The sequence below is a fragment of the Gopherus evgoodei genome, chromosome 3 (assembly GCF_007399415.2).
Source record: "Gopherus evgoodei ecotype Sinaloan lineage chromosome 3, rGopEvg1_v1.p, whole genome shotgun sequence".
Lineage (NCBI taxonomy): Eukaryota > Metazoa > Chordata > Testudines > Testudinidae > Gopherus > Gopherus evgoodei.
The window spans coordinates 3182852-3196882 of NC_044324.1; the positions used below are offsets into that span (position 1 = coordinate 3182852).

General features: G+C 43.1%; 1 protein-coding gene across 1 annotated transcript; it reads left to right on the forward strand.

The window, feature by feature from the left end:
* The first annotated feature begins 2548 nt into the window (after positions 1-2548).
* Positions 2549-13434, forward strand: LOC115647761 (keratin, type II cytoskeletal 5-like). Its single transcript, XM_030554536.1, is given in 10 exon segments — positions 2549-2973; positions 2975-3044; positions 3689-3903; positions 6379-6439; positions 8346-8441; positions 9316-9480; positions 10394-10519; positions 11676-11896; positions 13026-13060; positions 13178-13434. Coding segments are annotated over 10 exon segments (1671 nt in total).
* The last annotated feature ends 597 nt before the right edge of the window (positions 13435-14031 follow it).

Below are 14031 nucleotides of genomic sequence, written 5' to 3' on the forward strand. Positions count from 1 at the left end.
TCCCATGTGTAAAATGGGAATAATCATACTGGCCTGTAAAGAATGTTGAGCTCTACTGATGCAAAGTACTAGATGCTGTTATTTACATTTGCATGACCCTCGGCCTGCACCCAAGGGCTTGTTTACATGATGAGTTACTACATGGTGTGCTGTAGATTCACATCCAGGCTTGCTGCGCTGTAACTTGATGTGCAGACAAGCTCTAAGATCGGGGCTCCATTGTGCTAGGCACTTTGCAAAGACAGAGTTAGAGACGGTCCCTGCTCTGAAGATCAAAATAGACAAAACACAGGAGGGGAAAAAGTGGCATGTTTTACTTAAGGTTATCCTGCAGATCTGTGGTAAAGTGTGCCCCTGTCACTAGATCACGCTGGGCTTCTAAGAAAAGGATGGTCCGCATTCATCTCACTCACTTCATGTATGGGATATTTTAGGTGGGCTTTTAAGACATGAGGTGGTGTCACAAAGCAGTCCTTCGTTCAGGTTTCAGAGTGTTTAGTGAAACACAATAAAGGCATGTAACACTAGCCGATGTGACCATCGTAACGCTGGTATGCTCATTTGCCCACAACTGTTTTCTTGCCGAAGTCAAATAGCCTGGGATCAGTTCACCCAAATGTTCCTGATTTCACATCAAAAGGTCACCTGACCTGTTGAAACCCCATGAGACAGACCAACAACCCATTGACGGGCTGTGATGTACAGGGCAACGCTGGGATCTTTCCTGTCCTCACCAACCCAGAAGGAATGGTTTTTCTAACCAGCATGGTAGGCTCCCCAGATACCTCAGTGGGTGGAGATCACTAGCACTATTCTGATGTAGTTTGGACGCAGGGCCCAGTGAATGACGCGTACTAAAAGCAGAATACCCCTCGCCATGAGCACACACATCATCATTAACTGAATGTAATGTCCTGACAAAGATATGTGAGGGCCAGTTCCCTGCGTAACCCGCTACTGGGTCCGTGTTGGAGATGGGCCACTGGATGGGGTGGATCAATGCTCCGAGGTGGGCTAGAGAATCCTCTTCCTGGATGCCTGGTGGGTGGGTTTGGCTCACATGCTCAGGGACATATTGATACACGCATTTGGGATCGGGAAGGCATTTTCCCCCAGGCCAACCTGACCTGGGGTGTTGGGGTTTTTGACCTTCCTCTGCAGCATAGGGTGTGGATTGATTGCTAGCTTCATCAGTGCATATCTCACCTAATCAATTCCCTGCCATTGCAGGGGACTTGGGCAGCAGTGTCACCTCAGGCCACGTCCACACTACAGAGTAAAATCCAAATTAATAAAATCGATTTTATAAAACAGATTTTATAAAATCGATTTTACGCATCCACACTAGGGCACATTACTTCGGTGGTGTGCGTCCATGGTCCCAGGCTACCATCGATTTCCGGAGCGGTGCACTCTGGGTAGCTCAGTAAAAGAATGGGACCAATAACTTCGATTTCTGTCCACACTAACCCTAAATCGATTTAGTAATATCGATTTTAGGGTTACTCCTTTCATTTAGCTGGAGTACAGAAATCGATTTTAAGACCCCTTAAAATTGATTTTAAGTGCCTTGTAGTGTGGACGGGTACAGCGTTAAATCTATTTAACGCTGTTTAAATCGATTTAACGCTGTAGTGTGGACCTGGCCTCAGTCTCTCTTCTTCTCTGCTTGCCATATAGTGAATGACGTTGTCTTTTCTAGCCGAGGCTGAAAAGGGGACGGTAGATTGCAGTTACTAAACATTTGATTAGAACAGTTGGTAATGAAACTCCTCACATCTGTGCAAACCTATGTATGTTCTCCAGCTAGCATGCCATCAGTCCCCTTAAATAGGACCAAGAAATGAAAATGGAGATTAATTTTTTAACTAAGTAAACCCACAACCTCTTTTCATTGCTATAGTTCAGACCGCTTCCCTCTGGATTAAGAAACTGATTTTGGAGAATGCAAATCAACATTTTTTTCCAAGCAGAAAGTTGATTTATGGGGCAATCCTGGGATGTGTTGTGTTGTGTTGATTTTTTTTGTTTTGTTTTGTCTTCTGAATTGTGAAAGGCAGGGTATTTCTTCTGAATTCACTAAACCAACACTTGCCAACAGACTTTAAAAAGTCAGTGATCTGGATATAGGAAGGGTCTCGCCCTAGGGCAAAATATGTCAAGGAATTTAGAATGCCATGTCATCCAAGTAAGACTCTGGATAACCTATTCTGGGTTGGTACAAGGAAAACACAAGTAATTTGAGGCAAACAAGTTCCCAAAGACAACAGTACTGCTGCAAGTTTTTTAGCTCTTTGGGGTGTGTCTCAGGGAAGGTCAGTTTTTTGACAAAAGGAAGAGGCGATGGCTCATCTAAGCCCAGGAACACAGAAATTGACACCTTTCTCCACTCCCATGTTACCTAGCTAGCTCCCTGAACAGATAAAAAGGAAGAGATTTGCACTGTCTTTAGAGGGACTCAACAGCTTTTGCCCTGGGACTTTCCTCTGGTAGCTGCCCCATCAAGGTCTCCTTTTCTCTTCTCTTCTCCTGCAGAGAAGCTGCCGCTATGTCTCTCCAGTGTTATGGCCGAAGCCTAGGAGGCAGCATTGGGTGTTTCAGCTCCAGCTCTGCCTGTTTTGGTGGTGGGAACAAAGTCAGCACGGTGTCACGCAGAGGATGCACAGGCTTAGTCTGGAGTCCCAGAAGCTTTGGCAGTAGGAGCCTGCATAACTTGGGAGGAAATAAAAGGATTTCCATTGGTGGATTTGGTGGCACTTGTGGAGGGTTTGTGGCCGGCGGCCAAGCGGATGGAGGATTTGGCGGTGGTGCTGGGTCTGGGGGAGAGTTCGGTGGTGGCTTTGGTAGTGGGGCTGGAGGAGGATTCGGTGGTGGATGGGATGGCCCTGGATTTCCTGTTTGCCCACCTGGTGGCATCCAAGAAGTGACCATCAACCAGAACCTCCTGACTCCTCTCAACTTGAAGATCGATCCAGAAAGTGCGGAAAGAGGAAAGGGAGCAAATGAAGACCCTGAACAACAAATTTGCCTCCTTTATCAACAAGGTGAGATGGGTGGGGGAAGGGACACTCTATTGCTCCTAGAGACCCCACACAAGATCAGCCCCCCTCCCCAACTGCCTGTGACTGTACAAACACTGCAGAAGAGAGCCCCTTCCCCCAAAGAGCTTACATTGTAAATAGGCGAGACAAAGAGTGGGAGGGGAAGTGACTTGCTCAAGATCACAGAGAAGGTTACTAGTAGACTAGGGAATTGAACCATGGGTTTCTGCTCTACCTACTGGACCATTAGCCTTGATTACCAAGGCAACAAATTGAATGATGTATTCCCTGCTAAATGTCATCTCCCATCTGGTCAACACCATCCATTTTGGTGTGGATTCTTCTAATCCATTGGTGTCTCTGTGATGAGAAAGCTCAAGTTTCTTTTGCCTATGACTGAGAATTTTGTCTGGAAAAAAATCCCCGCACAAATATTTGATTCTGCTGTTTGAGGAGCATTTTTTCCTGTTTATTCAAGAGGATTCTGGAACAGGGTTGCTGAGTCATTGCTCTCAGGATAGGTATATGGGGCAAAAGGTTAAACTCACTAGACCTGGTCAACAACAATAAGCAAACAAACAAAAAAGAAGGATGAAAATTTTAGCTAATCTTTTTTTTTTTCCCAACAACTTTCTTTTGGCTTTCAGGTCCGATTTCTAGAACAGCAGAATAAAGTTCTGGAGACGAAATGGAAACTCTTGCAGGAACAGGGCCAAGTCCCCATTAAAAAGAACCTTGTCCAGCTCTTTGAGGCTTATATCAATGGCTTGAGAAAGCAGCTAGATGGCCTCTTAAATGAGAGGAGACAGCTGGATACTGAGTGGAAGAACTTCCAAGATCTGGTGGAGGATTTCAAGAACAAGTAAGGAAATAATAACGAAGTGTAATCTTTGCAGTCAGACTCCAGTCAGAAAGCTGGGAAGCCAATTGGAAATTTGCCAAAGTTCAGATTATTGGGTTCTGGGGTTTGGTCTGGGTCAATTTCTAGTAATAATTAGAGTTGGTGGAAATTTTCTGAAAATGTTCTGAAATTTGATTTTTCAAAAAAGTCAAAATTTGAAATATTGGTGAAATTTTTACTGAAATTTCAAATTTTGACAAAAAAATGGACAAAATGGTCACAGAAATTGAGTCATGTGGTTCAACCAGCTGTAGAGATGGTAAAAAAAATAATAAAAACTTTTTCAAAATTTGAAATGTGGATGAAATGTCCATAAAAATTTCAAATGCTGAGAAAAGAAATTGTCAAAATGTTCATGAAAACTTCACCCTTTCAACCAGCTGTAGAAATAGTCATTCTTTTTCAAAATTTTGATGAAATTTGTCATCAAAATTTTGAATTTTGACAAGGAAGGATACAATTTTCATGAATTGTTTCAACTATTTTTCTACTGGCACTAATGTGAATATGAATTATGGTTCTGATTGAAAGAGAATAATCTTCTGGTAGGGATTTATTATAGTTGACCTTTTCTCTAATTAGGAATGGATTATTAAGATTTAATTGTATTATATTAGTGGACAGATCCCACTCTAACTTGCTCTTCGGTAATTGGAAATCAGTCAGGTTTTACCTTTGTGGGTAGGACTTTTGAAACCAATTTGCCAAGATGGAGATTTAACAAAATCCCCTGCTCTTGGATGTGAATAAGGTGGGATGTAGTCTTATTGATAGGGCCCTATCAATTTCATGGTCCAGTTTGGTCAATTTCATGGTCATAGGTTTTTTAAAATCATAAATTTCATGATTTCAGCTATTTAAATCTGAAATTTCGTGGTGTTGTAATTGTAGGGGACCTGACCCAAAAAGGAGTTGTTGGGGGTTGCAAGGTTATTGCAGGGGAGGGTTGTGGTACTGCTATCCTTACTTCTGCGCCGCTGCTGGCGGTGGTGCTGCCTTCAGAGTTGAGCAGCTAGAGATCAGTGGCTGCTGGCCGGGAGCCCAGCTCTGAAGGCAGAGCTGCTGCCAGCAGCAGCAGAACAGAAGTAAGGATGGCCTGGTATGGTATTGTCACCCTTAGTTCTGTGCTGCTGCCTGCAGAACTGGGCCCTCAGTCAGCAGCTGTCACTCTGGCCACCCAGTTCTGAAGTAAGTGTGGCACAGTACGGTATTGCTACCCTTACTTCTGCACTGCTGCTGGCCGGGTGCTGCCTTCAGATCTGGGCGCCTGGCTAATGACCACCACTCTCCGGGCACCCAGCTCTGAAGGCAGCGCTGAAGTAAGGGTGGCAATACGTGACCCCCCCAAATAACCTTGTGACCCCCACCGTCCCCACAATTCCATTTTGAGTCAGGACCCCCAATTTGAGAAATGCTGGTCTCCCCTGTGAAATCTTTATAGTATACGGTAAAAGCACACAGGGGTAGACCAGATTTCACAGTCCATGATGTGTTTTTCATGGCTGTGAATTTGGTAGAGAGAGAACAGAGAACGATCAGGTTGACTGGATGGGTTCCACGATTCTTGTTCCAGAGCTATGAGAATTCCACAAACACTCCTACGGTATAAACTCATGGGCTCACAGAAGTCAACAAAATCCTTTGATCCTTCATGGAACCTCTTCTCTCAGCTCACACGCATCCCTCACACAAGCACATGGACAGTGAGAAGAGTTTTCACCTCTACAATCCCGCCATATTGGAGGTTTTTAAGTACAGGTTAAACAAACATCTGTCAGAGATCGTTTAGATGTACTTAATCCTACCTCAGCATGGGGAGATGGACTAGTCCAGATGACCACTGGTGGTCCCTTCTAGCCCTATTTTTCTATGATATTGTTACATCCCCCTTGAATATGGACAGTCCTTTTTTTTTAAAAAAAAAAGCTGCACAAAACACTAGAAAATGTACAAGTTGCTAAGCGATTTTAAGGGTGGCCCAGATGACCTGATAGGTGTTTGCACTGCTAAGTCCCTGAGAGATCATAATTCAATGCCTGAGTGCAGTTATATCACAATAAGTTGGGCTATCAGACATAGTATGGAAGTATCACTTTGTGTGCCTAATTTTGCAAACCCTTGCTGTCGGGTGCGAAGTTTGCTACCATGAGTAGCCCCACTGAAGTGAATGAAGCTCCTGGTGGAGGTCACATGCTACTCTCGGTAGTAAGTATGTGCATCATTGGGCTCTTTGTTGGGTTGCGTGTTTTAGAAAGATGGCAGCAATCAGTGGTTCGTCTGAGAAGGCAAAATGTCCATAAATCTTCAGACACGGTGGTAGACTTTTGCCAAAGGGGTCCGACCCATTTCCATTAGCCTCCTTGTCTTGTTGCCGATGACTTAGGCAAGAATAAAAATAAGCAACTGGACCCTGTTTTCTCTCTTTACACTCAACAGGTATGAAGAGGAAATAAACAAGAGGACAGCTGTGGAGAATGACTTTGTGGTCCTCAAAAAGGTGAGAAAATCAGCCTGGTAAAAACCCACAGAAAGCTTTAAGCAATGAACAGAAAATGGTTGGGATTGTCAGGAACTGTTTGTTTAAAAGTGCCCCCCAAAAGAACAGGGGGAGAGTTGATCATTCATAATTTTGCTGATCATCAACAACCAATGAATTGATAAGCAATGACTGCTACAATTTTAAACTGTGATTATATGTTTAGGGAGAGCAGTTCTCTCGAGTCGGGATTAGTTCAGTAACAAACCCACAGTAAGTCATCTTTGATTGGATTTATTGAAGTAACAGTTAGTAAAAACAGCACATACACAGAGAGACAAACAGTTACTGCTGAAGACCTCCCCGGAGTTTGCCTGCATCCAGTCTGCAGAGGGTCTTACTTCTCCTACGATTTAGGAGCCACTATGCCCTTGTTACCCATTTTGTGTATCTTCTGGTTCTTATCTGTTTTCTTTTTTTGGTATGCACTTCTTATCTTAGGCTATTTTCAAAGTTCTTTGTTCCACTGCATATCCTGTGGCTAGTACGCTGCTAAGATAGCTCTTAAAAGGGTCTTCAGACTATGCTAAGAGTTGCTGCTCAGTAAAATTCTACTCTTTAACGTTAGCTTCATCTTAACAGAACACTACCGTGTGAATCTTGCTCCCCAACACATCTTAAGATCTTGGCCTCTCTTGAGTTTGGACCAACTTCTGTTGGTCAGGGCTGCCCAGAGTGGGGGGGCAAGTGGGGCAATTTGCCCTGGGCCCTGCAGCCCCCATGAGAATAGTATTGCAACTTTTTTTTATGGAAGGGTCCCCCCGAAATTGCTTTGCCTCAGGCCCCTTGAATCCTCTGGGTGGCCCTGCTGTTAGTAAGAGAAACAACACAAAGCTCTTTTTCAGGTCTGAGTTTCAGAAAAGAGTTCAGGTCAGGCTGATATAATAGCAAAATAAATGAGGAACAAGGTTGCTGGGTACAAGTCTTTCTACTGCTGAAGGCGAAGTGCATAAACTGTGTAGACAAATACACAACTTACACAGATGCCTGCCTCTTTCTTTTTTGTACATGATTAGCCTTAATTCAGTAGGTGTTTTACTGCATTATTATTTTTTATTTATATTGCAGTAGGACCTAGGAGCTCTAGTCCTGGCCCAGAACCTCATCGCGCAAGGTGCTGTACAAAAACAGGAGAAAAAAATGGTCCCTGCCTCAAAGAGCTTATAATCAAGGTATAGTAAGACAAAAGGGTAGAGGCAGAGAGACAGTGAGCACAAGAAAACGAAGAGAAAATATTGTATGGGTTTGCATAGAAATATCCTTCCTCAATACACAATTCAGCTTGTCCCAGCTTCAGGTTTACTGTAGGCAGACTAACATTAGAGACCAGTTTTTGGAAGCATCACTAATAAAAGTGATTAGAAGTTTTTTTGGTCCCAACTTTTTTTTTTGCCCCAAAAGGCAGTTTTCATAAAAACGGAAAAGTTTAGAAAAATGTGTCAGTGTTGAGGAAATTTCATTTTGAGCTAAAATATGAAAGGAAGTGTTTTGATGTCCAAATGTCCCAGTTTGATATTTTTGGAAAGGAGCATTTCACTTTTTTTTCATTTTAAAAGTTTTTTTTAAAAGTTTAAAAAAAGATCAAAATCGGAAGAAAATGTTTCACTTTATTGGAAACAAACAAACAAACCCAGAACAATAACAGTTCAATTGATCCCAAATTATTATTCCCTCACCCAAACTGAGCCGTGCAGGAAATTTCAAAATGTTCTGGTTTCGTTTCATTTCGGAACAGGAAAAAAAAATCTTAATCATGGATTTTCCTGCAAAATGGAAAATCTGGTTTCTGTCCAGCTCTAAATAGAAGCCTGATTTTATTAGCCTCAGGAGATGGAAAGATTCACTCTATTACTGATCTTTCCTTTAGGACATGGATGCGGCCTATATGAACAAGATGGAGCTGCAAGCGAAACTAGAATCCCTGACTGATGAGATCAACTTCCTGAGATGTCTGTATGAGGTGGTAAGAAGGCTTGCCATTCTCTTGGTCAGCTAGGGAGTACAGCCCCTGAGAGCTAATTCTAAACAGCTGGATGGTACCACTAGATAGCTGGGGATTGGGATTTTTGGCTTTCTGCGGATGAATATTCCTCTCTAAAATACATCCATGTCAACTGTGTAGGATAGGGTTTTGTTTTGGAAACCTATTTCCAATTTAAACTGAAGCAGCACCAGGGTCTAAATAGATTCTTAGTGTTTAAGGCCAGAAGGGACCGTTGTGAACATCTAGTCTGGCCTCCTGTATAATACGACCAAAGAACTCACCCGGAAATTTCTGTATCAACCCCATAACTACTTTGTACGCAAGAGCATCTCCTATAGAAAGAAGTCCAGTCTTGAATTAAGGACTTCATGTGACGGAGACTCCATCCCTAAGCAAGTTGTTCCAGTTGGTTAAATCATCCTCACTGCTATTAAAAATGCATGCCCTGTCTCTCATCTGAATGTGTCTAGTTTCACCTTCCAACCACTAGATCCGTTATGCCTTTTGCTGTTATATTAAAGAACTGTCTACTATCAGAAATCTTTTCCCTGTGAAGATACTTGTAGATGGAGATCAAGTCATCTCTTAAATCTCTCTTGGATAAACTCTACTGACCTGGGAGGACCCAGCTTGTGATACATTTAAAGGGGGGCTGATTTTCAGGAAGTGCTTCTGAAATCAGGCCTCTTGAAGGCGTCTCATGCTGGGCACTCCAAATCACTGGGCGCTTCAGAAAATACAGGCCAACCTCTCTAGTCAGGGAGGATCTGAAATGGAGAAGGGCTGAGAAAGAGAGGAACAGGTACAATGAAAAACATGATGGGGTTAAAGGCCACATTTATGGGACTTACAGGAACTGTCTCAGATGCATCAGATCGGTTCTGACACCTCTGTGGTCCTGTCTATGGACAACAACCGAAACCTAGACCTGGACAGCATCATTGGGGAGGTCAAAGCGCAGTATGAGGAGATTGCTCAGAGGAGCCAAGTGGAGGCAGAGTCTTGCTACCAGTGCAAGGTGAGTCCTCCAGCATCTAGGGTCCTGATCATGCCTTGCATGGGAGCTTTGCCATTGGCTTCAGTGGATGCAGGGAGTTTGGATGCAAAATGCCATGTGCCACTGGACAAATATAAACCCAAAGCTATCCTGTAGAGCTGAGTAGCGACTGCCATCCACAGGTAGGATGCTCTGTCTTTTCACATGTCGCTTTGGCCAAGGCAAAGAGGCAGTTACATCCCTGGTGCTGCAGACCAAGATGACTGAGGTCTAAGCTGTGATGGGGGTGGTGTATGTGTAGGGACGGGTCTCTATAAGGTTATTTGCTAAAGACTGTGTCTCTGCTGTTATACCACTTCCTCACAACTTGGCTAAGCTGTGCTCATGAGACGCAAGTGACCCCAGTTGGTGCTGCAGTGCAGCTCCACAGAGGGTCCTTAGATGGTTAGAACCTAAAGTGCCCCTTCGCCCAGGAACGTGGAGTAACACCCCACTATTGCTGGCAACCACAGGTGTGAAACTCCCACATGCATTTCCAAAACGCAAGCTTCCTCAGTAGTAGCAATTCCCCCCAAGTGAGTGGCAAAAGGAGAGGGCATGGAAAAACAGCCGGTCCCGTGAGTTACGAACCTCTGCTACAAATGCAACCCACTGGGGAGCGTATCCCACAGGGCTGATGAATTGCCAGCTCCCTCAACTTCTGCAGCTTTAGCTCAAGCAGCAGCTCATAATTTTTAGCTTTGGAGGTTCCCCGGTTCAATCCCTGGTATGTCGACCAAGAGGGTGGCCGTCTCCCCACTTGGAATACTCTACTGGATTCTTCTGAACAGTGTCCTCTTTGGGAGATAACTCACTAGGTGATGATGGTTTGCTGCAGAGTATACGCACTAGCCTTTGTCTGACACCACCCGGTGATGTTGTTTCTGAACATCAGTTCGAAGAGCTGCAGGTGACAGCGAGGAAACACAGAGACAGTCTACGAGACAGCAAGAGCGAGATCTCAGAGCTTAACCGGATGATCCAGAGGCTACGGGCTGAAATAGAAAATGTGAAGAAGCAGGTATGTCTTTTTTTCATGCATGTGAGTGTGAACCTGGGATGATTTCCTTTAGCGTTTCACTGCAGGCAATTCAAATCTGGTAGACGTAGAGCTCATGAGAAACTTTCCACGGCAACGATTTTTCTATTAGAAAAAGCCCTTTTCACAAAATTTCAATTTTCTTTTGGGAAAATCAAAATGGCAACTCCCCAATTTCCTCCCAGGAAAGCTCTTGTTAATTTCACTTCCTGCCTGGAGAAAACAAATTTGACTAGATCCTTCTCCTAAAATGGAATTTTTCTGCAAATCCCTTCCTGTGAAGAATTTCACATATTTGGCTTTTTGCCCCAATTTGGGATTTTTTAAAACAAAAATGCACATTTCCATTTTCCAACCAGCTCTGTTCATGTCAGGAAGCGTTCTGGCTAAAGGAAAGCATTGAGGTCTGTCTGCCTCCCTATAGACTCATCAACAGCTAAGTGCTGATGAGTTTTTAACATTTCTGCCACAATACTCCTTGTTCTTCTAGTTTTGTCTAGTCTAGTTGCCTTTCTTGAGTGGTGACTACCATGTTGTCAATTCTTGTGATTTTTTTAATCACATGTTGCATGGTATTTGGTGGTCATTTTTTTTAAAGCCCCAGCTCCTGGAATCAGGTGATGACATGAGATTTTCAGCTTTCATTTAAGAAAGGGCCTCATGATTGCAGAGATGAAACTTGAATACTACGGTCTCCAAAACCAGAGGGCTGATAAAAAGAAGCCCCAACTTATTTAGTATGATCTCATGAATTCTGATCTCATAATTTTTTGGTGGCATGATTTCTGAACACCTGGGTAATACTGTGACTGCTGCTTTTATCAGATTGTGCTGTGAGTTCGTGTTTCATTTGTGGCCAGTCTTGGGATTTGTACCATGCTAACAAATGAAAACCATTGTGGTGATGTCACTATTGTTGCAAAATCTGGGATAATATAAAGCTCCAGCAGCCAGATTCTCCCTCGTTCAGTCATTTATACCAGTGCACATGGAATATAAACCACTATCATACCAAAACGTCAGTGGTTTACGCTCACTTTGCACCATTGTCAATGACATACACATACAAAGGAGGATCAGGCCTGGGTTTCTCTGCTACCTTCAGCAGAATCCATCAGATGTTTGTCTTGCCTTGCAGTGTGAAAAGCTGCAGACCTCCATTGCCGATGCCGAGCAGCAAGGCGAGCTGGTCCTCAAAGATGCCAAGGGCAAACTGGCTGAGCTGGAGGGTGTCCTGCAGAAGGCCAAGGCAGACTTGGCCCGCCAGCTGCGGGAGTACCAGGAGCTGATGAATGTCAAGCTGGCCCTGGATATCGAGATCGCCACTTACAGGAAGCTGCTGGAAGGAGAAGAATGCAGGTTAGGGCAAATATAGTGAGGACCAGATCTTTTGAAGTCAATGGGGAAACTTAGCGCGTGTCATACTCACCCTTTTAAAACGATGCCCCTAACTCCCCGGCAACTAAGAAGGCGGCAGTCTGAATAATATTGGCATATTAGCATTTAGCACATGGTGCTGCTTTAAAAGCAAGATATGGTCTGGTCTAGTGAATAGGGCTTTGGGTAGGCACTCAGGTGACATGAGTTCTAGTCTGCCACTGATCTGCTGGGTGACCTTAAGTAAGACTGTGTACCTTTGGCCTGGTCTACCCTAATGCTGTAAGTCAGTCTGAGTTAAGTGAGGTAACCACATTGATTTGAAGTGGTTCTCCACTGTGCTATGTCAATGGGAGATGTTCATCCATTGACTTAGCTTCCTCTTCTCATTGAGGTGGATTAATTAATCACGGCAGCACTGATTTAGCCATGTAGTGAATACCAGCCCCAAATTGTTTCACAGTTTAGCTTGAGAATTCTTTTGAGACAGGAACTGTCTACTACTCTGTATCTGTGCAAGGCCCTGATCTTGGTCAGGGCTTTTTGCTGCTATGGCAAAATCAATAATAGTAATGAAGAGAATACAGATCTTGTCTAATTGTACCACCTAGATCCATCAACTTTTCCATTGAAAAATGCAGTTTTGTGGGAATTGAAATATTTTGTGGAAGTGTGTTTGGTTTTGAGCATTTTTCAACAGGAAAAAGTTGGAATGTTCCCTTTTGATAGCATCATTTGGTCTAATTTCATTTTGACTTTTTTAGATGATAGGAGAATATTAATTTTAACATTATATTACATTTAGTAGCATGTGTACATAATATATATATTATAGTTAATATTTTAATACAATACAAAAGTCAAAATGACACTGTTACGAATAAGTTTGAAATGTTTCTTTCATGGCAAATTTCAAAATTTCAGTTTTCATTCTGAACTGGAATAATTTTTTACCCCCAAAATGTCAGAATATCCTGCAGAATGGAAAGTCCAGTTCCTGACCAAAAACTGACCCTGGCCTTCAGCAGATGAAATATCACTGATTGCAGGGTTTCTAGCAGTATAACGGCTCTGTTGTATGTGTAACACATACCACTTTTTTCCCTTGCAGGGTGTCTGGAGAATGCCAAAGTGCTGTGAGCATCTGTAAGTAGCTTGCACGTTGATCTTGTTCTGTTAGAGGTGGTGTCAGGTTGTGGGTTGTGCGCTAGGACTCCTGGGCTTGCTTCTGGAATAACCAACTGCCTTTGTTTTCCTCCACTGCCATGGTGGGTGGCAGCTTAACCTCTGGAGGTGGACTCGGAGGTGGGATTTGCCTTGGAGGAGGAGGAGGCAGTGGTGGTAGAATTGGTTTCAGTTCTGGAAGTGGAAGAGGTGGATATGCCTTAGGTGGAGGATTCGTATCTGGTGGAGGATACAGTGCAGGCAAGGGAGGGTATGGATCCGGAGGCGGGTCCAGTATCATTGCGAAAACAACCGTCATCTCCATGTCGGTGAAATCAACAAGCAGGAGAGTCTAGAAGATGATGCCTCTTCTTATCATCTAATGGCTGCAGCTCAGCCCCTCCACCCAACCCTGACATCCAAAAGAGAAACGAATGGTTTCCCTTACAGCTCAATAACCTGCTATGTATTGCCTTAAAGAAAGCAACTGTCATGGTGACATGGTAGTGACTTTTGCTTGTCTTTTTTCGGTTCCTTTTCTTGCTGTGTGATGCATCATATCTCATTAAACTTTACAGTAAGAAATACAACGGGTTAGTTTGGTTTTTGCCCAAGGAATTTATTATTGTTATTTATTACATTGTAATAATTATAAACCCATTGAAAGAGCTGAAAGCATTTGATCAACTCTGGTAGATGTAAGCAGGGAATATTCACTGTTTTCCCCAAGCAAAATTTTTAAATTAAAACAAAAAGATAATTTTATTTAAAAAAAAATTCTACAAAGCTTTTCAAATTTTTGTAACAAAACCAAACCAAAACAAACAAAAACGAACATAGAATCTCCCCCACCCCAAAACCATAAAAAAAATGTCAGCAATGGAAAATTGAAAACTTTCACCAGATTCAACAACGTTTTTTGGTTTTACAGAAAACTTTTGACAGATTTAACA